The 25251-nt window shown below is 32.6% G+C and overlaps 1 protein-coding gene across 1 annotated transcript; it reads left to right on the top strand.

Annotated features, from left to right (window-relative positions):
* The first annotated feature begins 17031 nt into the window (after positions 1–17031).
* On the top strand, positions 17032–25048 carry LOC112007201 (NAC domain-containing protein 7). Its single transcript, XM_065766147.1, has 5 exons — positions 17032–17292; positions 20061–20146; positions 21715–21818; positions 21928–22199; positions 23969–25048. Exons 2-5 carry the CDS (start codon positions 20091–20093, stop codon positions 24614–24616), a joined length of 1080 nt encoding a protein of 359 aa, XP_065622219.1. The 5' UTR covers positions 17032–17292; positions 20061–20090; the 3' UTR covers positions 24617–25048.
* The last annotated feature ends 203 nt before the right edge of the window (positions 25049–25251 follow it).

Raw genomic sequence — 25251 nt, 5'->3', positions numbered from 1 at the left:
TACAGCCACCTTCAAGAGAGACATTGCTTCACCCAAAACAAAATGACAAGAACATAATCACAAAGTAAACTGAATAATCAAGTGCTATTGTCCGTGCACAATACAAAATTTACAACATTGCATCTGTTTCCTTGCACAAGTAAAGACTACAAAAATATATCTAACATGATTAGAGATTGAATAATCATGTTCCTTGCACAAGTAAATACTACAAAAGAGATGTCTAACTTCAAATCATCTATGTCAACTATGTGCTAGTATCTTTGCACTATACAAAAAATTACTTGATTAGATATTGTCAATAATAATATTCAAATTATGATGAAAATTTAGACCTTAACCTCTCCAAGATTTCCAAACGTCATAGACGAATATATTCTTTTTGCTCAGGATCCATGGTTCTTGTATATTTCATCATAATTTCATCTTCCATTTTCCTCTTTTCTACTTCGTTCTTCTCTTCCTTGATACGAATCAACTCTTTTCATTCTTCGGATGCAATGCGCATTAACTCTCTTCGTTCTTCTAATGCAATGCACATACTTTCTTTTTCCTACTCATGCATTCTCCTCTTTTCTTCCTTGATTTCATCCAATTGGGAGAAAAGTATTGAGACCACATCATCACAATTCTTTCTTTTCTTTAATTTCTCCTTTTCAGCTTTCTTGCCTATGGGTCTCTCCAAGGTTTCGCCGGTGTTCATCTCATCATTATCTTCATCTAAATTTATTAAGCTTGTAAAAGTATGACAAGATTGTGTGGCTGGTTGTCTTGTGCAGGCCTTCAAATTCTCTCTTAGAATCAACCACTTAAGTTCATTCCTCAAAATTCTCCAACAATGTTCCAATTGAAATGCATTTTTGCAATTACTTTGATACATAGCTTTTGCATCTTCAATCTACAAAAGTAAAAAACTGAAAATAATAAGAATCATTAAACTAAAAGTGTATTGATGTACAATACATATTAGATATTGAATTGAAATACCTTGTCATGCTCAGTTTTACCACTTTCATTCTGGTTCTCAATTTGGGCCAAGTATCCACAAAACTTGTTGGTCTCCCTTTGAATTGTTGACCACCGACTATTTAAAGAATCCTTGGTGCGGTTAAATTTCTTGTTATTGTGGAAGGTGGACCAAATTCTATCCTAAAATGTTGTGTGTTTTTGGTCTATCAATGTCACGGCATCTAAGTTAACATTGAGCCACGCCGACACTAGCTTAATATCTTCATCTACAATGAAGTTGATTCCCCATTAACCTCTCTTAGTTGTTGATTTTTTTGCAATGCGGGGTATAGATTGTCCCGTTTTAACTTGGGGTGGAGATTAATGAACATTCACATCTGAATGCGGAGTGGACATCAAAATACTACTATCAAAAGACTCAAAACCTTGTTCATTGTCTTGTAAAATGTCAAGGAAGAAGGGATTTTGATTTTGTGAGTCCATCACCTAACAAACGCTAAAGTAATTCAAAAGTAGCACTAATAAGCAACAAAATTGAAAACAAAAAAGAAAAGGCATTGTTTAACATAGATTTAAGATTATAACTCGCTAAAAACACAAAGGTAAACAGTATGTGATCTATAATAGAACTTCTCCATCCTTCAGAAACTAAGGGAAACCTCACGAACTAAGAAGATGAACACAAGAATTTGATCAAAGAATACCAACTGTCCCCATTGACACATGATCCATCCACCTCTAAAACACTAACATTATCAATAGAACTCTCAACTCTCAAATAAAACCCATATGCATTTGTACTTATATTAACACAAAATCAAGGAAACTTACAAGCAATACAACAACCAAAATTCATTTAACTGCACAGAGTTAATCAAATTCCACAATCACAACCAAGCACCCTTATAGGCTAATTCATTGACCAATTCATGTACAAACACAAGAAAATCGAGACTCAAAGCAATAGAAATAAAAATCAAAATCAAAACCTTCATTTTCAACCGCACCAACAAAACACAAAAAAGAAAACCAAAAAGACAACTACAAGCACAATTCTTCAGCTTTAAGATAAAACCCACATGGAATTCAACCTCGGAAATAATAAGTATTCAACAGAATTCAAAAATAAACCAAAATTTAAACCGATTTCCCACAAATTATTCTCAAACGAAGAACTAAAAAAATACTCTAATTTCATCAAATTTGACTTGCAAAAGAGAGACAGAAAGACAAGCAGTTAGCTATACTGCTTACAACCTATAAGATTAGTCCTAGAATAAAAATAAAAAAATTAAAGATTAGTCCTAGATTAAAATTGCTCCACAGGTAGAGACATACTAGGCAGTTTTTTCATGGCCAACAAACAGTATATGTTTCTCAAGTATATCCCAAAGAAACATCCAAAATCAATGTAAAACCTTTAACATCAGATTGAAGTAGTTTATAACTAAGTATATACCCTGTTCAATTAGTCCGAAAATAGGGGAGAAATAGAAATTTAATACAAGTTTAAAAAACTCCAAATTCTTCAAACACTCCCTACACACGAGGAAACTAATCTTTATCAAAAGACATAAAATTTAATCCTTACCTGAACTCTAAAATAATCAAATATAAATACACACAAAATCTGAAATACTAATAAATTCCAAAAATAACTTCGGGTGTGCTCCGAAAAATCCCTAAAAAAAAAAAAATAAAAAAAAAAAAAAAAAAAAAAAAAAAACCCAAACCAGAAAAAATTTGAAACAAGAAACCCTAAAAAAAATTAGTTTAGAGAAACTCCCAAAAATCTTGCTTGAAACCAAAAAGCAAAAAAACCCTAAAGTATCAATGAGAAAAACCCATACATTTTTAGAGAAATTAGCCCCAAAGTTTGTCAATAGAGAAGTTGAGTCTATCAATTGATCCACCCTGCAAAACCCCCAAACCGATCACATTATTATTTCCCATGGTGATGAGAATGAGCAAAAGCTTATAAGAAGCAGACGAAGTGAGGAAAAGCTCAGGAATGAAACAGGGAGAGAGAAGCTGAGACCTGAGAGGTGTTGCTGTGCTCAGTGAGAGGAGAGAGAAAAAAAAGAGTGAAAAAGAAGTTTTTATACGGTACAAAGATAATATTATTTTAATGTATAAATGAGCTACAGTGACCATGTAAATATATACGGTTACTGTAGCTCATGGGAATTTTTAGCCGACTTTACACACTTTCACACGAGTTGATGCGGGAGCTTTTTTGACCAAAATGTGTAAAATGAAGGAGATTTTGTATTATAGAAGAGTATCCACCAACTGATGTGGATGCTCTAAGCATCTATTCTATATTACTAATAAGAGGACTCTTCTGTTTCGTCTTCAATTTTTGACATACTAAAACATCCTCATATAAATTCTAAAATAACACACTCTTTAGTTTAATTCTTGGCAAAAACATCATTTTAGTCCCTATATTTTGGAGTCACCGTCAATTTGGTCCCTATATTTTGGGAGTAATTAATTTGGTCACTACTATTTTCAAGTCACAATCAATTTAGTCCCTACCGTTAAATATCTAGCGGAATCTGCTTAGGTGGCAGACAAAATTCACACGTAGCATAAATTAAATTAAAATATAATTAGTCTTTCCACGTCAGCCTTTCCACATTAGCTTCCTCTACTATTAATCCCACATGACTCTCACATGACCCATTTATCATCAACACCCTCCTCACTAGTTAGACAACTCAGACCCAATTGATTTCAAAATCCCCAAAATGAAATTTCGAGCCCTAACCCAAGATGAAATCCTTCTTGATAGCCACATCTCTTCTTGCCTAATCCTCTTTTTTGGATCTTAAATTCTTAATAATGGCAAAAAGATTTGTATGTTGGTCACCTCTTTAAGTTTCTACATTGTATTATTACTTGATGATATTTTACTTGTAATTTTATCTGAGAGACGGTTTTTTACTAATATATACTCACTATAAATATTTTATTAGCGATAATACTTTTGTCAATTTCATTAAAAAAGAAGAAGTGCAGAACACACTATTACAAGAAGGGTAGGTTCAGCCATTACAATTAACAATGTGTTGGATAGTAGGTCTATTTATTTAACAAATGAATTTTGAAAAGCTACCCGTCATATCAATTGAGCAAGCACAACGTGAGGTCCATGCCGGTGAGGAAAGACAACGTGGTCCAAGTGGCTGTCAAGAAGGATTTCATCGTGGTTAAGGATTTGAAATTTCATTTTGTGGATTTTGATTTCAATTGGTACAAGTTGGCTGACTAGTGAGGATGGTGTCGATGATAAGTGGGTCATATGAGAGTCACGTGCGGTTAGTAGTAGTAGAAGTTGATGTGAAATGGCTGAGTGGAAGGACTATTTATATTTGAGAAATGATATGTTTATAACATTTCACAACATCATGTAATTTTATCTGAGAGACGGTTTTTTACTAATATATACTCACTATAAATATTTTATTAGCGATAATACTTTTGTCAATTTCATTAAAAAAGAAGAAGTGCAGAACACACTATTACAAGAAGGGTAGGTTCAGCCATTACAATTAACAATGTGTTGGATAGTAGGTCTATTTATTTAACAAATGAATTTTGAAAAGCTACCCGTCATATCAATTGAGCAAGCACAACGTGAGGTCCATGCCGGTGAGGAAAGACAACGTGGTCCAAGTGGCTGTCAAGAAGGATTTCATCGTGGTTAAGGATTTGAAATTTCATTTTGTGGATTTTGATTTCAATTGGTACAAGTTGGCTGACTAGTGAGGATGGTGTCGATGATAAGTGGGTCATATGAGAGTCACGTGCGGTTAGTAGTAGTAGAAGTTGATGTGAAATGGCTGAGTGGAAGGACTATTTATATTTGAGAAATGATATGTTTATAACATTTCACAACATCAAGTTGTCATTGTTTGGACAAAAAAGTAATCTTAGTATTATGTTCAAATTTGAACTAATAACAACTAGTCACCTATGATTTGTTGTGAATATAGTATCTCTCATTTATATTTTAATTTAATTTATGCCACATGTGCATTCTGTCTGCCACGTAAGCCGATTCTGTTAGTCATCTAACGGTATGGACCAAATTGATTGTGACTTGAAAATAGCAGAGACCAAATTGACTGCTCCCAAAATGCAGGACTAAATTGATCGTGACCCCAAAATGTAGATACCAAAATGATATTTTCACCTTAATTTTTTTTTCCTACAAAAAACAAAAAAGTTTAAAAGAGTAATACTATCTCAAGCAAGAAAGGGGAAAAAAATCAAGTAAAAACTATCCATTCTTATCCCATATTTAAATGTCTGATTCCAATCTGTATTTATTATCTATTTGAATTCAAATACTTCAATTATGTTTTAGGCTTTTCCCTTTAATTTTTTCATTCTACCTAAAACTTAGGACACTATTTCTATCTCATTTTTAAACATTATAACACTAAAAAAAAAAACCATTATTGCTCACGCAAGAGCATGTGATGAGTCTAGTATTTTTAATATGCAACTTTTATATATATATATATATACACACACACACTCATGTTAATATAGGCCACTTAGCAGCTAATGAAGCCAATTTGTAAACATTTGACAAGATAACTTTTGGATCAAAAAATGGTGGTAAAGTTTTTTTTTTTTTTTTTTTGAAGCATTGCTTAAGTCTTAATCATGGAGAGAATTTAGATTCAAATTTTCTTTCTCCCTTCTCTGCTTGAGTAATTTTAGAGATAATTTTTTTAAAAAATTTGCTAAGTTGTTAACTTGTAATTTGGGAAATATCATTTTTATTGGGGCTCACTATTGACATCATTTTTATTTTGCCTCAATCATAATAAATCATATCATTAATTATAAAAATGATGTTGTATCTCTAAACTTATTATACTGTCGGTGTATTGGAGTAAAGAGAGTACCCTCAATTCATCTCATGGCCTGCTATACTTTAATAGAAAGTAATTTCAAGCAAAAAAAAACAATGGTAATAGGAATATAGGACCTCATACATGTGGTTTGATTTAGCTGGGCCTAGGACTCTGCCAGCCTTGGGCAAAGGAATCCAAAGGTCAGGATGGGCTTCAACCACTACAAGAACAATATCGGCTTGCCAGATTTCACCTAAGCCCTTCATATCTGGACTTCTATTGTCATGAATTATATGGCCCACAAAGTCTTTAGGACTTTGGGGGCAATTCTCTAGATTAGGTTGGACTTCATGGATGCCGACAAATAAAAAAGATTAGGCTGGTCAGGGAACAAAGCTAATTATTAGCAGAAAGTTTCCTCGTCGTTAAAAGATGGCTCAATTAACACTTTCTTATAATTTCGATCAGAGTTTGAATATTTTTCTCCCTATAGTTTGTAACCAAATTAACATCTCGAGGTACTTCCATTACATCGAGCTTGGCCTTGCTCTTTGGCTCCGAGAACAAGGGCTAAGTCGATTTTCTTTTTTTCTTTTTTTTTTTCTTTTTTCTTTCTTTTCTTTGTTTTTTTTTTTTTTTACTTGGTAAGCGCAATTAGGACTACTACTCCTGGAATGGACCTCAAGAATCACATGATTGACTTTCAAAACATTATCACCAAAAATCTCTCCCCAATTTGAACCCTAATATTGGAATATAGGGGGATTTGATTTACTGTAGGAGTCTATTACCATATGTCCTACATAAGGGTCATGTTGAAATCACAATAAGGTATGCAAAAATAAATAAATAAACGTTAGTCATCACTCTACGGTTGCCCAAGTTGAAGCTTTGGAAGCTAGAAGAGCTTCTGAATTTGCTTCGGAGATCAATATCACCCAAGCTAATTTTGAGGGGGACTCGGACATTATCTTCAAGGACCTTACAAGTCACTAACCTTCTTTAGCTTTACATGGGCATTTGATTCATGATGTAAAACTTCTAGTTTCACTTTTTTCTTGCATTAGTTTCGCCCATGTTCGCCGTCAAAGAAACACTGTAACCCATGCATTGGCTAAATGGAAAATTAATTTGCTCAACTTAGCTTTTTAGATGAAAGATGTACCACCAGACATTCTGCATACTATTTAGGCTGATTTAACCTCTTTGATTAATTTAATTTGAAGTCTTCATTCTCAAAAAATATAAAAGAATATTATAGAATAAATCTTACTCTATATCGTTTTTTTTTTAATCTTTATCGGTGGTGTTAGATTTGAGGTCTAACGCTCTATTGTCAAGGGCTTTGTAATTGAATTGACACATCCTCATGCACAAAGTACTTAAGAGTGTAAGGGAGAAAATATTCGAGTTACAAGGTTAATAGCATATTGTAGTTATCTCTAAAAAAAAAAAAAAAAAATCTAAAGCTCTATTAATTGCATCATTCACTGATGATAAAAACTAAAAATAAAAGGTAATGGTAGATAACTTTCTCCTAATGCATTGTTCTTTTACACTAATTGATCCGAAAATCATCCCATGGTAATGATTCTTGTTTTACTTGAAAAAAAAAAAAAAAAAAAAAGAGAAAGTCATTTTTTCCCTTGTGATTCTTATGTGAGTCATCAAATTGTGATGAGCTCATATTACGTTATATTTCCCAGTTTTTCACATTGTGTTGTTTGCATTTTGACATCATAAATACACCTGTGGTTTTTCTAGATAGTCGGTAAAATACGATTATAAATTATAATCATTCCAACTTCCACTTTTTTAGGCCTTTATTTGTTCTCATATCTTATTCCTATTATTATGGTTATAATTGGTATTATAATTTTGAAGATGACATATAAACCAACATGCAATCATAAATCCTCATGTTTAGTAATTATTTTAATTTTAGGTAAGAGATGGAGTATCATTTTGCAAAAAAGTTGACTATGCAAATAGACACTAAAAAAAAATTATTAATATCATTTTACTTGTAAGTCGGATATTATTAGCGTATAGTGCCGACATGAGAGTGCGTGCCAAAAAGGTTTATGATGATGCCATTGACAAAATTGGCACTTGGTCTTAACTAGTTTTTGGCCTTTTTGGAATCTTTGATCCCCAAAGCTAATGTGCATTTAATTTTTTTTTTTCCCCATTTTAAACTGTCAAAAAATATCTGTTCTTATAGTTCTTTCTTCTACTTTCAAAGAAATAAAAAAAAATCTTCTCTTTTTCTTTATCTTCCTTTTCTTTAATTATTACTATTATTTTTTTGGTTTCGGAGAGGTTTGAAAAATTAAATAAGTCACATATGATTACCTTTTCCTCTGAAGTTACAAGCCAAATAACTTATTGCAGCATTGAATTTAGCCATTTAAGTGAGAAAGCGATTATTTGAACACAGACTCTCCTCAATAAGAATATCATTAAACCACAACTCACCGGAATAAGACCCTCTAAATTGTGAGGTTTACATAAATCAATATTCATGCAAAGGTCATTTGGATCCTACCCTAATTATATAGGGTCCTTATCAAAAATAAAAATAAAAAATTTATAGGGTCATTTCTTTAAAGTTTTTAGACTTATTTCCTCTAAATTTTTTGAAATAACTTTATTGTAGTAATTTTTTTATTTTGATCATTCATTGATAAATTAGTAGGTCAAATTTTGTCAAATCAACAATAACTTGTTTTTTTAGAAACCATTAATAACTTAAATAGATGTCAAAACAATAAGAATAAATATTTATTTAAATGCTTATGATATAAAAATAAATAAATAAATAAACCACTCATTTATCAATAAATTATCGAGTTTTAAAAACTCTAGGCAGAATTATCCTAAGAAATATAGAAAATTCTAAAGAACTAATCCAAGGTTTTCCTTGTTCCCTATTTGAACCAGATATTTGGTCAACCAATTGCTATTATAATTCGTTCAAAATGCTTAAATAATTCTGTCAATATTTTTGGATTGGAATGAGTGAGAGGTGCACATAATCTTAATGTCTAACTTGTGGACCAAACCCCTGTTAGAGTACTATGCAAACATTGATCCTCTCGAACAATGAAAACAGTGCAAAACCTAAACAATTCTAAACATTTGTTTCACACCTAGCTAGCTCACAATACATTAATCTTTACTAATATCAGTGATATATATATATATATATGATATCATCATATCGTACAAATAGACAAATAGTTTTCTAGCCTGATAATCAACCATCACTCTCAAATTACCTTACTTTACATTATGATATTATGGTCGAATCTTCAGAGATTTCAACTGACCTATTTGATATGGATAGTAGTTACAGACTATTATTCAACAACAACAGTAAAAAAAGGTTACAGACTATATCCCACCCCAGGTGCCTTTTATGTGGAACTAGGGCTGGCAATACGTCAATTCTGACTACCACCCATTCCAACTCAGAAGTTATGTAGTCCAATGTACAGGACTAGGAGTTCAAAAACTAAAATGATATATAGTATTTTCATACATGGCACATGTTCACAGACTCTTATATTCTTTTAATTAAAAAAGGATAGTATTTTAAGTTGTAAATACAAGTAATTATGGTTTAAATATAAAATGCGTGTCCTACTTTTATAAAATATGAGTTTTTTATTTTTAGTTTTTTAATCTTTTACTTTGAGAATGTGATTTTTATTTTTAATGTGAGTTTGTGTGTGAGGTTAATGAGAGTAAAATTTGATGGACAATTTTAAATTTCTTAATTTACCTTTGCATTAATTTGTTTCGTTTGTTAGATTGCAATCAATCAAATTATTGATTATTTTTTAAAGTACAGAAGAATGGACAATAAAGGGTCATATACATATATATATAGACACACATATGCACGCACGCTCAAGAAAAAGAACAGCAAAAAAAGCGAAAAACATAATGACATGTAGAAAATATAACATGCATGTAACATGACTCTGAATCTGGTTGGCCCTTACTTGCTATAAAGAGGTTGGGTTTGGACCAAAACCCTATTGCATTTGAACATTCCTTTATTTTTTTCCTGGTTGGGGTTGCTGGGTATAAAAAAGCTGGTGGCCAGTCCTATCTTCAATTTCGCTGTACAAAATGATTTAGTATGTATAATATCTCCATCACATCTGGCCTACCTGTATTCATACTCTGGCTTTGAGTATTCTATACTCATGGAAGGTACATTATACGCTTTTTATATTTTTGGAATATCTATGCCAAGGCTACCCTCACATATGTAAGAAAGCTCGTAGAGAAAGGTTCAAGTTATATATATAAAAACTACAAAGAAGTGATGTGACATGTTTTTGGACAGATTATTACATTTTTTTTTTTTTTGGTGTCAAAAAGATCCTTCGAAAATTTTATGATTGATAGTATGGATTGAATGACTTTCGATTTATGTCAAGCCCCAAAGTAAAAAGCGCACTATGCGAGTAATCCAGTGATGGTAGATCTTATATCCATTGTACAAAGAAAAAGTGATACATAAAATAAGAGTGTTTTTTTCCCTAATGAGATTATATTTTATGTCTCGTATATGTATATACAACATCTCTCACAATATATATTACCTACTTACCATGAGGAAGTTGTCTATATTGGATACATGAGATATTAATTATTAGTAAAAGATTATAATTTTTATGCTAAAAAAGCAATTTAATGCATAATAAAAGTGGTGTTCGTAATGGTGTCATGCAAAAGTGATGTTGGTCCAACTATTATAGACCATATCAACAATCGTAAAAAATGTTTTGTCCCTAATATTATTCAACTAGTCAAAATTAGGACTGTAAAAATTAACTAAGATATTTATAAACAACTCAAGTTTGGCTCGAGAAAATGCTTATTTATATTTGTTTGTCCAAGCACAAACCCAAGTTTAGGTTGAACTATTAAACTAACTAAACTCAAACATAACAATGCATTTATGAAAAAACTCGTGAACATGAGGTTCGATTTAACTGTATATAATATCATATTTATATGTATACTTCCCTAAAAATATACTTATACTTGATAATGGATTGTATAAATTTTTAAATAGATTCACATGATATCAAATCATTATTTGTAGTTTATATATATTGAAAATTATTAAATTTATCAAATAGTTTGTGAGCAAGCATGAATAAGAAAGTAACTTCATTTCCTTGTTCAACAACAAAACAAACCTAACTTAAACATGTAATTTTGATTAGTGGTAAGTTCGAGCTCAATACGTGTTCAAAATAAAATTAAGTAACAAATTTGAATTTTTAGAGCAATCACATCAGCCCATCTATAATCTTCTAAAATAAGGAAAAAAAAAGTACCAATTTTACACATTTTGAGCAAAAATACACCCACATCAGTGGGTGTAAAAATGTGTAAATATACACCACGACTGTGTAAATGAATAGTAACCGTGCATATATACACAATTACTATTCATGTGAAAACGATTTTTTTATTCTTTTTTTCTCTCTCCTCTATCAAACTACTTCTCTTTTCCAACATTTACAACAACCCAATGTGCCAGAATAAGAAGGAAGAAGAAGAAAATAACCACCCAACCACCAAACCCAGTACCACCACCAAACACCGCAACTTAGCACAGAGAATTAACCCAAAATCAACGGAAAAGCAATTAGAAAATCCAACTCAAAATCAAGACAAACCCACTGGAAAACCTAACTCAAAATCAATCAAAACTCACAAGTAAACCCAACCCAAAAATAGTCCAAACCCATCGGAAAACCCAACCCAAACCGGACTCAACGAAAAACTCATGTGAAATGCCCAACGGAGCCAGATCTGCTGCGATTGCTGCCCCTGATAGTCTTCCATTGCTATCGCCAAATCTTCCATTGCTGTCGTCGATTAGGGGTGGGAGGCGAAGGGTCGGTGGTGGAGGAAGAGATTAAGGGGCGAAGGAAAGAGGGAGGGCGAAAGTGAGAGGGAGGTCGAATTGGCGGAAGGCTAAGGCAGTGAGTTGGATCAACAGCTGTGAGGAAGAGAGTGAGGGAAAGAGAGGAACATGTAAGAGAGCTGATGTGGGTGTGTATGAGAGAGAATAGGTATTAATAAATAATAATAATAAATAATATTATTTAATTAGAATAAATTTATAAAATAGATAAACTAATGTAGATATTTTGGAAATATGATAATATCAAATAGAAAAAATAAGTTTTTAGTGTAAAATAGACAAAAAATTTTAGACAAACTAATATGGTTGCTCTTAATACTTAACCCAATTTGACTTGTTTACGACCCTAATCAAGAGAAGAGAAATTTGTCTTTTCACACATTAACGTGTCAATAGGTACTGTCCAGTGTCCACAGGGACTTTGATGGACCAATGAGAAATAAGGCAATGAAAGATTTCTCCGCGTATTTGGGGGTATAGGTATAGCTAATGATAATGAAAAGGAAACAGTGACATTACAAGTGGGGCCCAAGGTACATTAGAAAAGCCGCATCACACACTATTGGTTGCGGTCAAGTTGAGTCACACCTAAACGGTGACACAGTCAGATTTGAAACGGAGTTACCCTTTTCTCGTCACCGAAACGTTTCGGGGCCGAAAACAATGATGTTCACACAGCCGTCATGATTAAAAATGTGGGACCCACACGATTGAATCTCGACCCTACATTTTCTGGCTAAAGTCCATTTTGTATTTTTGTTCATAATTTTGTATTCCTTTAAAAAAAATTTATGCACATGGAGACAGTAATATGTTTTCCATGGTGGGTTTTCCATGTGACATGTTCCAATTAATTTGGCTATTGTTGATGATTTTTTTTTTTTTAATTTTACAGTACTATTTTGATAAGAATCACATGCCTTTTGAATTATGATTCACGAGCTTAAAATTGTCACCCTACTAATTTAACTGCTTGTGTCAAGAGATTCTGTGTGTTTGGATAAATTTCTCTGTTGACTCTTTTAAAGTGTGTAAAACTTTAAAAGTATGTAATATAAATAAATTAATTATAGTAAAAAATCTAATCCAAATTCACCTCAATTATTGTATGGATGCATGCATCAACAAGAAAACTTTGTGTTTAAGCAATTATCTGACCTTTCCTTATATGTACTTGTTACCAATTATGATCAAACAATTTTTTAAATATATAGACTCTTATTTTCCGATAGAAATATGTGAATATTATTACATCATATGTTACATGTGATTCTTATTGAATTATATATTATAAACGCATGTTTGGTAAAAACAAGAAAAAGAAAATTCAACTTAAAAAGAAAATGAATAACTTTTCAAAGCATCAACTTTTTAAGATGTAAGTTATCTTTTTGTCATTTTTTTTTTTGATAATTTAATATTTGAGGGAGGAAATATTTGAATCATGTATATCTCTATTGAAGACATTGAGAAATAGCAATCAATTGAGTTACGAGCTTCTAGGCATCCAACTTATTTTAAATTAAAATTAACAAATAAAAATAAACTATATCAAAAAAACATTAAACTAAGTATATGATTTAGAAATTCTAAAATAAAGTATATATGATTTAGTGATTTAAGGAATAAGTAATTTTACGTACTTTCGGGTTCCATACCAAATTGTTAATTTAAAATACATCTTCTTGTTCATTATGGAATTGTATAAGATGTAAGTAAATACATTTTCACATAGACTCTTGTTCAATTATGGTGAAGATATATTTAGTTAAACTAAGCTTTAATTTTGTTTTATGGATGATGTAAGAGTGGGAGAAGATAGTGATTTAAAATTACTGCTTTGATCACAAATGAGACTTTTGCTTCACTTCACCCCCTCGTAAAATGAATGAAAATTACTTTGTTTCACGCTTAATGTTTTTCTTTATGCTCTCGTATAATTCATTTGATAGAGAATAAATTAAAACACTCCAACTGAGAAACAATTGATTTTTTAAAAACCATATTAAACATAATTAAGAAAATTAAAAATCTCAATTAATTAGTACTATTGAAACTGTCTCATATTTGTTTATAAGCTATTGGTTTAAGAGTCTTATTAATAAAGTGAAATAGAGTAAAGTAAAGCATAACAAACAAAATAAAACGAATAAAGATGATTGTTGACGTAAACATACATTTGAATCACGTAAATTATAGAAGTTAATTTCTTTTTTCTTTTCTTTTTTTAGTCTTGCACAAATTGATTCTTTCACAACAATCAACGACTAAAATGACCTAAATCACAGGAAGAGAGACTGTGGGACCTATCTGATATGCAACTTGGGTCAAGACGGTGCATGCCTCTAGGCTGTACCAAAATCAAATCAAATGCTCCTCAAAACTCAAAAGAGTTCTACAAGCTAGCAAAGCATAAGGCTGTTTTTTCAGGCACTCACACAATAATTACAGTGCGAGTGAAAATCTTACAAACTTATTTCCATCACCACTCCTATTGTTATTTTATGCGGGTTAAAGTGCACGTGTTAGGCTTGAAAGACAATGAACCTGGTATGTCCCAACTTGGGACCACACGCTTTGGGACCCACTAGGGACCACGTGTGTGGGACCCACAGATGGACCCCACCACACAAGCTTAAACTTGGGTCTCAGCCAAACCAAAACCATCCAAGTTGCGAGCTCAATGATAGTGGCTAGCCCACGCCGGACCATAAGCCGCCAAGTACAGAGTCTCAGACTCACAGGGCCATCATTTCCTACTGTGGGACCCACATTCCACCACACTACCGTACTAGAACCAAAAATACTGGCTCAGCTCGGCTTTTCAAATTTCAGGCTCCACTTAAATAGCTAATTAGCCAGCTTTGTAATTTGGAGCACTGTCTCATTCGTGATGCCCCATATATAAAAGTCGGTTTTGCTGTGGCCTATCCCATGAAAAACCACCCGTGAAGACCCAGTAACTTCCTAGGATAACATTAAACAAACGAAAGGTCAATCAAAATGAGCCACGTATATAGCCACTGGCGGTATCAGAAAGTCATTTTCACAAATACACCTAATATAAAACCCATAATCTTTACCTATTACGATTTTCGCGTCACAATTTTGATTTTTTTTTTTAGATGGGAACAATTTTGACGTTGTTGAATAGAATAATTGAGGAGTAATTGTTTGTTACTTTCATATAAATTTATTATATTTTTTTAATTACTTATCATTGATTGAATCAAAATTGTGATAAAAAAAAAATGGTATCTACAAACATTCTCAGATCATTTGAAAACTAGGGCAGGACAGGATAATTTGACAAAACGGTGGGCTGTTGGAACGGGGCTTGGGGCTCCGAAATAGTCGACTCAGTGAGAGAGATAGTAAAAGTATAATATAATGTGTAATGTATAATTATGACAGTGGAAACGTATTGCTCAAGAGCAAAATTTGGTACGTTGAATAAAAGTATATTTTATATAATATAGAGATAGGTTTATAGTTACAGGGAAGGGGGTAACATTGGTAGTGAAATTAATTACTTCTTAGTTGAGACTTGATAGGAGAGTGCTTATTTGTATTCACCAGCAATCATTTGGATGTTTTTCTAAACCAAGCTTACCAACTGACAAGTGTTGAGGTTGGTTTTCTTTTATCACTACCTAAATATTGTGTTCAAAATGACTTTGGCATATATGTTTCTCCTAGGGACCATTTAGACTACCACCTTTTGAGAAGGACTCATTAGATTGTGATGCACTTGGTTTTACCTAACAATGAATCTGCAGTCAATATTTCAATTCTGTCAAAATTGTGACTTACAAGATGTTGTTGATTTTTGCTTGATATATTTGTTCTACATATCATAAATAGTGAAGAACAAGAAGTAAGTCAAATCAGTTTATCAGGGGGTAAAATCCATTTTTGGTATAGATTGTTAGTAGAATGAGATATCTTTAGTTACATGAAAAAGAAAGAGGTAAGATTAAAGGAAATAAGAAATAATTGTAATTAGTAACACACTCATTCGATCATGGATCATATATGTTTTTTGAAGTGGAGGTGGTTAATTCAATTATGTCAATCTCTATCCCTTGAGATAATTATTTATTTATGAGAAAAAACACCCCAAGAAATAAGGATAATATAAATTTCTTTTTCCCAACCATATTTTAGCACACTATACGACTATTTGTGATAATCGAACAAAATTGTTTTATCCCATTAAAAATGTTCTACTTTATGATCCACAAATTAAAATGTGGTTTGTATATGATTTTTTTGGGTGTATTAATCTTGGTGATTCTAAAAGAAAAATAAAAGATCATGTAACAAATCTTAGTTGATTGAACATATAAATGGGGATATAGAATTTTTTATTTTTTATTTTTTTATTTGAGAAACACACACACATATATATAGGGGAAGGGGGATGAGATAAGGGAATACATTTACTCGCCAACACCAAAACTGAATGTGGCAGTTAGTGTCGCAGAACAAGTGATAAACCTGTTTTCAATATCACACCTTACCGATTTGGAATGACTTGATAACACTGGATATCTTTTTTTATTTGAATTTTGATTCGTGCTAATCAATCACTAAAATTGATCAGACTTCAATAGGCCATAAAAACCAAAAACAATTTCAAACACAAAGTTTGATGATGGGATATCCTATCCCAAATTTACGGTAATTATTAGAGTGATATAATACTATAATAGCACTAATTAGCAACCTTGTTTACCTATGTTAATCTGGAAAGGACAAAAGATAAACAACTATATAGGTATAGACAATGTCATCAATGTCCAAACTCCAAATGTTGATGTTGGACCAAGATTGCACGAGATATCGATGAGACCAATTAATAATGGTCATGACCACCCCCTCCATCATCTTCAACATCATCATCCCAATTTTGTTACAGTTAAGACTTCAAAGAGATGGTGGAAATGGTAGGGACTAGGAATGGAGTTCTCGCTAGTGAGGTCCACCATGCCCCACTTTGAGAGAGAGAGAGAGAAATGGGTTTGTATTGTAGGTGACTTTTTGGCTGGTGGCTGCTTCATTACGTCACCAACAATATCCTTCTATTTTATTCTCTCCTTTTGGGGTCTTTCTGGAGTCCTTTTAATATTGCTGATTGGTCTGTGCCGTTTAGGTCCTTCTTACTTCTTCGTTTGTTTTCTTCCTCAACAAAATATATGACCCTAAGCACAGACTAAGCTGTAGGGGTTCAATTCCCAAGGAAGTACTTTAAAAATACAACTCTTTTGTATTTTTGTTGTCTTTGTTTCTTGTCTGATCTAGCTCTAGCTCTCTAGTTAGGAGCTTCCTCTAGTGAAGTTGAGAGAGAATACCCAGATCATAAATCTCAATCTACTTTTGGAGAAAAAGGGTTTTCTTGGTTGCTGCTGAAAGATTGACTCATCCACTTAGTCACCTCAGATCTGTGGGTTACAACAAGAGCTAGAGACCATTATTCTTGCTTGATCTGTGAGCTCTCTTTTCTTCTTCTTATTCTTTTTGATGTTTTACATTTTATGGGGTATAATTTGATGCAATAGATCTGTGTGTGAGACTTGAATGTGTATGAGGTTGGACAGCACGTATTTGGATCAGGAATCTTGACTTGCAGATCTAAAATGTCAAGGAGAATTCTCTTCTACTACCACATAGCTATTGATTTGTTAAACAAAGAAATAATATCAAAAGCATTCTTTTCTTTCATCACATACACTTCTTATCTCCTATTCATTTTTTTCCTTCTCTTAATTTGGTCTGTATTTTCTTTTTTCTTCATTGCACTCCAGCCATTGTGGTGGGAACAACAATGAGTGACCCTCATAATTGGTTCACTTTGTATTTTCATTCTAATGCTAGAAATGTCAATGTCTATTGTCTTAGAAACATGTATGATGAGTTTCCCAACATATCACATGCTTAGTCAATTAATCAGATAAATGTTTCACACACACACACACAATATGAAATTTCATGTTGATCTATGTATTATGTTTTCCATCAAGAAATTATCTTTTTATTAACGTAGTAGTAAAGAGAAGATTGGAAGCTACGGATGATTCATGACAAAGGAAGGTCAAAAGAGTTTTTTTTTTTTTTTTTTTTTTTTTTTTTAAGATCATTCAGCTATAGTTGATAGTTAATAATTACATGCCACTTTTTCATTATTACATGGGAAATAATATTCCCTTCTTCCTTCATTTAGTCAAATGTCTTTTAGAGATCTTTCTTATTCCCCTATTTCCCCTCATGCTGAAAATGACTTTTAGAGATCTTAGGGACAAAATATTAACCCCAAGTTCCAGTCTGTATCAGTATAATTTTATTTTGTTTGGAAGTCTTAATTCATCTTATATATATATAGGAAATATTATTGCTCATATTGTCAATATCTATTGATAAATTAATGATAAAGGACTTTTAATGGATTGAGTCTAGCTTTTAATGTGAGAATTCCTACTTGGTTACAAAGGCTCGTATACAATCAATCAAATTATATGATTAAGCAAAAAAGAGAATAAGTTGGATTTTATAATCATAGCTTCATTAAAAATATGTTTTGCATATGATGTTACAAAACATTATAAGATGCAATAAAAAATTATTTTGTGTATCTGCCTTCAATTGTGATTGATTTGCATTGTATCAGATGCCTCATGGATATGTTTACTTTATGTCAATTATAAAACTAGAATATGAAATATACTTGTCTTATAAATAGCCTGGTAAAGTAAAAGGGAACACAAGTTTACTATGCTTGCTAATACTTTACTTGAATATGTCTTGTTATATTTTTAGGTTTAATTAGTTCTCTTTTGATAATGAGCCTTTATGAACTACCATTTTGATGTCATGCTAAATTCAGAATTCCAACCATTGTGTATGAGATATTGTCATTTAATTTATGCCCTTGATTTGAATATTGGGTGAAACATAACATTTTATACCTCTTTCCGCCATTCATTTGAAGAAGTGAATATGAGCAGTTTGGATAGTTTAGGAATTGTCCTTCTGTCTTTTTCTGCCTTTGTTTTTCTTAGATCTATCCCTTGGAAGCGACTATGAAACTAATTCAAATTTTTCCATAACCCTTAGTGGCATTTCTAATAATATGGATGATTAGCAAATTTTATTCAACATTTTTGTCATATCTGTTTCGATTTTATTGTCATGGTGCCCATACAATAATCTATGCACTTTGTTTATATAGTCTTCCCATGAATAAGGACTCAATGTGCTCAACATATTCATGACAGTCCTTTTAGATTGGTTCTACTTTTTATTATTCAATAAATGGGCTCTCATGCATCTTGTATCTGATAAAAGTTATCACCAAAAATTGAAAATCTTTTAGCTGAAATTAGTTGTGGCATATTTTTATGCCACTGCAAATTGGTTGATAATCAAATTTCTTTAGCTCCTTTCAGAAGAATTATGAGAATTGACATTGGAGACAAGAATTAGTCAATGAAGAATTTCTATCTAAATCTTTAGAAGAATAAACAATATTTCAATTTGTGAAACAGTCAATAATTTGGTTCCTTTAGAAAAAAATCATGTGTTACACACTTTGTTCAAGGAAGAAGACTTTTATTGGGGTAATGATACACATTGTGCTATACTGATTTTACCACCATGTAAAGGGCTACAATGTTATCACCACTTTGCAATTAGGAAGTTTTTTTTTCATTTTTACCATCTCTTTAATTTTGTTTTTCCTTTCCTGGCAACTAAGCTCTACAATGAGAGCCAATAATACATCTTGTAATATCTAAGTCCATCGTTACCAGTACCAACTGAAGAATGAAAAGATTGAACAATCACTTCAATAACTCTTACAACAGTTGCCTATGCATAATCTTTCTTGAATTCACATCCTTTCAATGTGATATTACCTTTTTGTGGTCATTGAATACTTTGCTTTGTGTTGATGTACCTAATGAGATAGAGGAAGTTACTCCTTATTGTTATACTCAAAAGTAATGTATCATTTTTTTGTACACATTTTAAGTGGGAGTGAAGGGTATCAATATTGAATATCTCCATTAAAAACACACACACACACAAAAAAAGTAAATTAACCTAAAAGTCATTGCCAAAAGTAATGTGTAATGTATCTTTGGGTAAGGGAGATGCTTGAAATCAAATGAACTTGATTGCATCCAATTAATATTCAACCTTCTATAATTGATAAGTTTGAATGAAAGGAACATGCTTATGAGTATGCTTAATTTATGCAGTGCAGGACTCAAGACGCAAGTGGGAAGAATATGAATACTTTTTCTCATGTTCCACCCGGTTTTCGGTTTCATCCAACAGATGAAGANACAAAATATATGACCCTAAGCACAGACGACACGAAAGAAGTTTTCTCTTTCACATATATGTTTCACACAGCACAAGAGAGAGAGCCTTGAAAGAGAAACATATCGATATTTCTCTTGTAACTCTCGGTTGGGTCTCTATCAGTTGCGGGTAGAGGTGGCAGCAGAGAGAGCATTCCTTCATTCCTTAGCTCTCTCTCCCTTCAGCCAATTTTTGCGCCACCTTTTTTCCCGCCCAAAAAGCTTTCCCACTAATTCAGCTTATCTCGATAATGAGAGACAATGATATAGAAAACAAGCTACAGCTATAAGATAATCCTTAATTTTTTTTCCAAATTTTTTGTCATTAGGGTTTCTATTTTTGTTTTGTTTCTGTTTTTGTTTTTTTTGCTTCTTATTTAACCCTACTTGTATTCTAAATATTCTTCCATTCCTCAGCCTTTCCTTATTTTGATGTGCCTCGGGATTCGGTCATAGAAAACACGACAGCCTTGAGACATTTTTTTGGTACAAAAGCTGTTAGGGGTTCAATTCCCAAGGAAGTACTTTAAAAATACAACTCTTTTGTATTTTTGTTGTCTTTGTTTCTTGTCTGATCTAGCTCTAGCTCTCTAGTTAGGAGCTTCCTCTAGTGAAGTTGAGAGAGAATACCCAGATCATAAATCTCAATCTACTTTTGGAGAAAAAGGGTTTTCTTGGTTGCTGCTGAAAGATTGACTCATCCACTTAGTCACCTCAGATCTGTGGGTTACAACAAGAGCTAGAGACCATTATTCTTGCTTGATCTGTGAGCTCTCTTTTCTTCTTCTTATTCTTTTTGATGTTTTACATTTTATGGGGTATAATTTGATGCAATAGATCTGTGTGTGAGACTTGAATGTGTATGAGGTTGGACAGCACGTATTTGGATCAGGAATCTTGACTTGCAGATCTAAAATGTCAAGGAGAATTCTCTTCTACTACCACATAGCTATTGATTTGTTAAACAAAGAAATAATATCAAAAGCATTCTTTTCTTTCATCACATACACTTCTTATCTCCTATTCATTTTTTTCCTTCTCTTAATTTGGTCTGTATTTTCTTTTTTCTTCATTGCACTCCAGCCATTGTGGTGGGAACAACAATGAGTGACCCTCATAATTGGTTCACTTTGTATTTTCATTCTAATGCTAGAAATGTCAATGTCTATTGTCTTAGAAACATGTATGATGAGTTTCCCAACATATCACATGCTTAGTCAATTAATCAGATAAATGTTTCACACACACACACACAATATGAAATTTCATGTTGATCTATGTATTATGTTTTCCATCAAGAAATTATCTTTTTATTAACGTAGTAGTAAAGAGAAGATTGGAAGCTACGGATGATTCATGACAAAGGAAGGTCAAAAGAGTTTTTTTTTTTTTTTTTTTTTTTTTTTTTAAGATCATTCAGCTATAGTTGATAGTTAATAATTACATGCCACTTTTTCATTATTACATGGGAAATAATATTCCCTTCTTCCTTCATTTAGTCAAATGTCTTTTAGAGATCTTTCTTATTCCCCTATTTCCCCTCATGCTGACTAGTTGATTATTACCTTAGGAAAAAAATTTCTTCACGAAGGATTGACCTAGATGTCATTAAAGATGTTGACCTCTACAAAATCGAGCCATGGGATCTTCAAGGTATATAGTCCTGATTTCATAAAATTTTCAATTTCCAAATTATTTTTTATGAAATTAGACAATCAAATAAATCTTGTTATTTTTGTACATTCTTGCAAAATTTGGAAAGAGCTATGCAGGATAGGAACAGAAGAGCAAAATGAATGGTACTTTTTCAGCCATAAAGATAAGAAGTATCCAACAGGAACTCGCACAAATAGAGCCACAACAGCAGGGTTTTGGAAAGCAACAGGAAGAGACAAAGCTATATACTCTAAGCATGACTTAATTGGAATGAGGAAGACCTTAGTCTTTTACAAAGGTCGAGCTCCAAATGGACAAAAATCAGACTGGATTATGCATGAATACCGGCTTGAAACTGAAGAAAATGGGACTCCACAGGCAAGTACAACAAAACCCTAGGAGTTTAATTAAATTTCCTAACTTTCATTAACTTCAAATGCTCATGTACCTTTTAAAAATATGTTTTCCTTTCTATTACGTAGAAAATTCAACATAAACTACGTACCTGTCCTCATGCATAGTTTTGGTCTTTTAATTTATGGTCCCTCTTATGAATGTCAGCCAACTTCTTAGTTTCAGAACTTGTAAGAATTGCAATATTAACTTAAAAATTCATTAGGCTGTCTATATCCATCTGAAGTATATTGAGCTATTTATAACCGCAATAAGTTCAGGAATTAACAAATTTTCACAACTTTTTTATTAATTGGTGAAGTGACATATTGTGACTTGAAACTAGTATTAATAAAAATAATGTTAATGATGAGCCATGTAAAAAGTGATGTTACTCTAATCATAATTTACCATCATAATAATTGTAAAAACATTGACATCACTCTTATCACTATTCTTTTCCTTTTGAATATAGCAAACCTTTTCACATTTTCTTGAAGTTTTTTGGTTATTTTAGAAAAATATAGGCCATATCTTGTTGCATGGATACCAAGTGGTAGAGAATACTTTTTTATTATGACGACTGCTTTAATTTTTGCATTACTTATATGTTTCAGCCATATTTCAATGAATTATAGACTACAGACCTTTTAGTACTTTACACTACTTAATCATATCAGAAACATTATTTCATGTTCAGTTGTTTGGAATATTGGTGCATATATATATATATATATATATATAAGCAGGAGCTCAAATGCAGTGTTCTCTATACTAACTTTCAATCTTCCCCATAAGAACTAGAAAGGAAAATCTTGAACATATTATGAACCAATCTTTCTACGAATTGAGCAACCCCCAGAAATTGAATTTTTTTCATCTCTTCAATTTATTTTAACACCTTACTATGTTTTAAAATAAAATGCAACATTGGCATATTTATAGGGCTATCAGATACTATCTAAGATTATTGTAATTAAGTGCATGGTATCATACAGTTCTTACTATGACAAGAATCAGGGTTTGAATCTCTCTCTTCACCCTTTTAAAGCAAAAATTAGGTTGTTATTTGGAATCCTAATGTCCTAATAGATTTTGAGAGAAAAACAGCAAACCATCTTGTTCATTTTCAGTTTGCCTTTTGGGTAATGAAATGAGTACCACATTCTTTTGGTTTAACCTATGTAATGGTGTTCATCATCTGAAAGGAAAGTATATATTGCAGCAAAATTACTCATGTAATCTTTTTGTGCAACTGATCAGCAGGAGGAAGGTTGGGTGGTCTGCAGGGTATTCAAGAAAAGGATAGCAACAGTGCGTAAAGTAAGCGAGCAGGGATCACCCTGTTGGTACGATGATCAAGTCTCATTCATGCCTGATTTAGACTCACCTAAGCATAATTCCCAGTCTAATTTGATGTACCAGCTCCCTTATTGCAAGAAAGAGCTAGATTTGGTACCATACCATGCTCCACATGACCACTTCCTTCAGCTCCCACTCTTAGAGAGCCCAAAGTTGCTCCAATCAGCTCCCACTATAAGCTCCAATTCCTTAGCCCCATAATCCTAATGTCCTAATAGATTTTGAGAGAAAAACAGCAAACCATCTTGTTCATTTTCAGTTTGCCTTTTGGGTAATGAAATGAGTACCACATTCTTTTGGTTTAACCTATGTAATGGTGTTCATCATCTGAAAGGAAAGTATATATTGCAGCAAAATTACTCATGTAATCTTTTTGTGCAACTGATCAGCAGGAGGAAGGTTGGGTGGTCTGCAGGGTATTCAAGAAAAGGATAGCAACAGTGCGTAAAGTAAGCGAGCAGGGATCACCCTGTTGGTACGATGATCAAGTCTCATTCATGCCTGATTTAGACTCACCTAAGCATAATTCCCAGTCTAATTTGATGTACCAGCTCCCTTATTGCAAGAAAGAGCTAGATTTGGTACCATACCATGCTCCACATGACCACTTCCTTCAGCTCCCACTCTTAGAGAGCCCAAAGTTGCTCCAATCAGCTCCCACTATAAGCTCCAATTCCTTAGCCCCATATGTCATAGACATCAACCATGCCACCACATTGCAATCCTCATCACTCTCACAAGAGGAACAAATTCAACATCAACCCCATGAACAAAACTTTTATGTAGCTTATGCTAACAATAATTGCAATGGGCAAGCAGTGGATCAAGTCACAGATTGGAGAGTGCTTGACAAATTTGTTGCTTCTCAACTAAGCCATGAGGATGCATCCAAGCAAAATGGCTACTCAACTGGTACCAACAACATCTATCACACAACAAACAGCACCAATGTATTTGTCAGACGTATGGATAAGCAAGAAATGGTTCCGGAAAGTGTGTCTATGTCAAGCTCTAGTGGTCAAATTGAGTTATGGAAGTGACATCTACTATGCTGATCATAGAATATTGAGTTTGAAAAGAAAAAAAGGGAAGTAATGTTTCAAATTTCTGTACATAATGAACTAAGACAGTGTAACTTTAACAATTGGTGAGCTTCTGGCTCTCCTACTAGCTAGTATTAAGTTAATACTACAAATAGTTAGTGAAAAAAAATTGTATTTCTTTGTATGATGAAGATATATCCTTGGAGGGTACTATGAAGCTAGCTGAGTGTAATAGATGGAGCATGGTTTGTGTGTAGTGAGCTTTGTTATTTCTTTTTATAAGTACAAATTAAGGATTTATTGTGTAGCTTAAGGACTTACAGCGTACATGTGCTGTTTATGGAGTCAGCCAGGTGGTTGATCACAGTTGTGTTTGTATGTTCAACTTCATGAATTAGTTTTAGAATAAATAAGATATAGCTTTTTGTAGTTTATTGAGTTCCTATGATTATGCTTCAATAGATTGTTTCCTTATTTCCATTTTTCTTTCTTTTCTTTAGTGTTCCATTTGATAGCAAAAGTGAGCCTAAGAAACCAAAGCATGTGATGCTCAATATCCTATGCCCCATCTCTAAATCCTTCGAAATTTAAATTATTACAACTATCCTTACAACTCCAAATTAAAAACTAAG

This window comes from Quercus suber, unplaced genomic scaffold (genome assembly GCF_002906115.3).
Source record: "Quercus suber isolate HL8 unplaced genomic scaffold, Cork oak 2.0 scaffold_684, whole genome shotgun sequence".
Classification (NCBI taxonomy): Eukaryota; Viridiplantae; Streptophyta; class Magnoliopsida; order Fagales; family Fagaceae; genus Quercus; species Quercus suber.
This window is presented reverse-complemented; position numbering and strand designations above follow the sequence as displayed.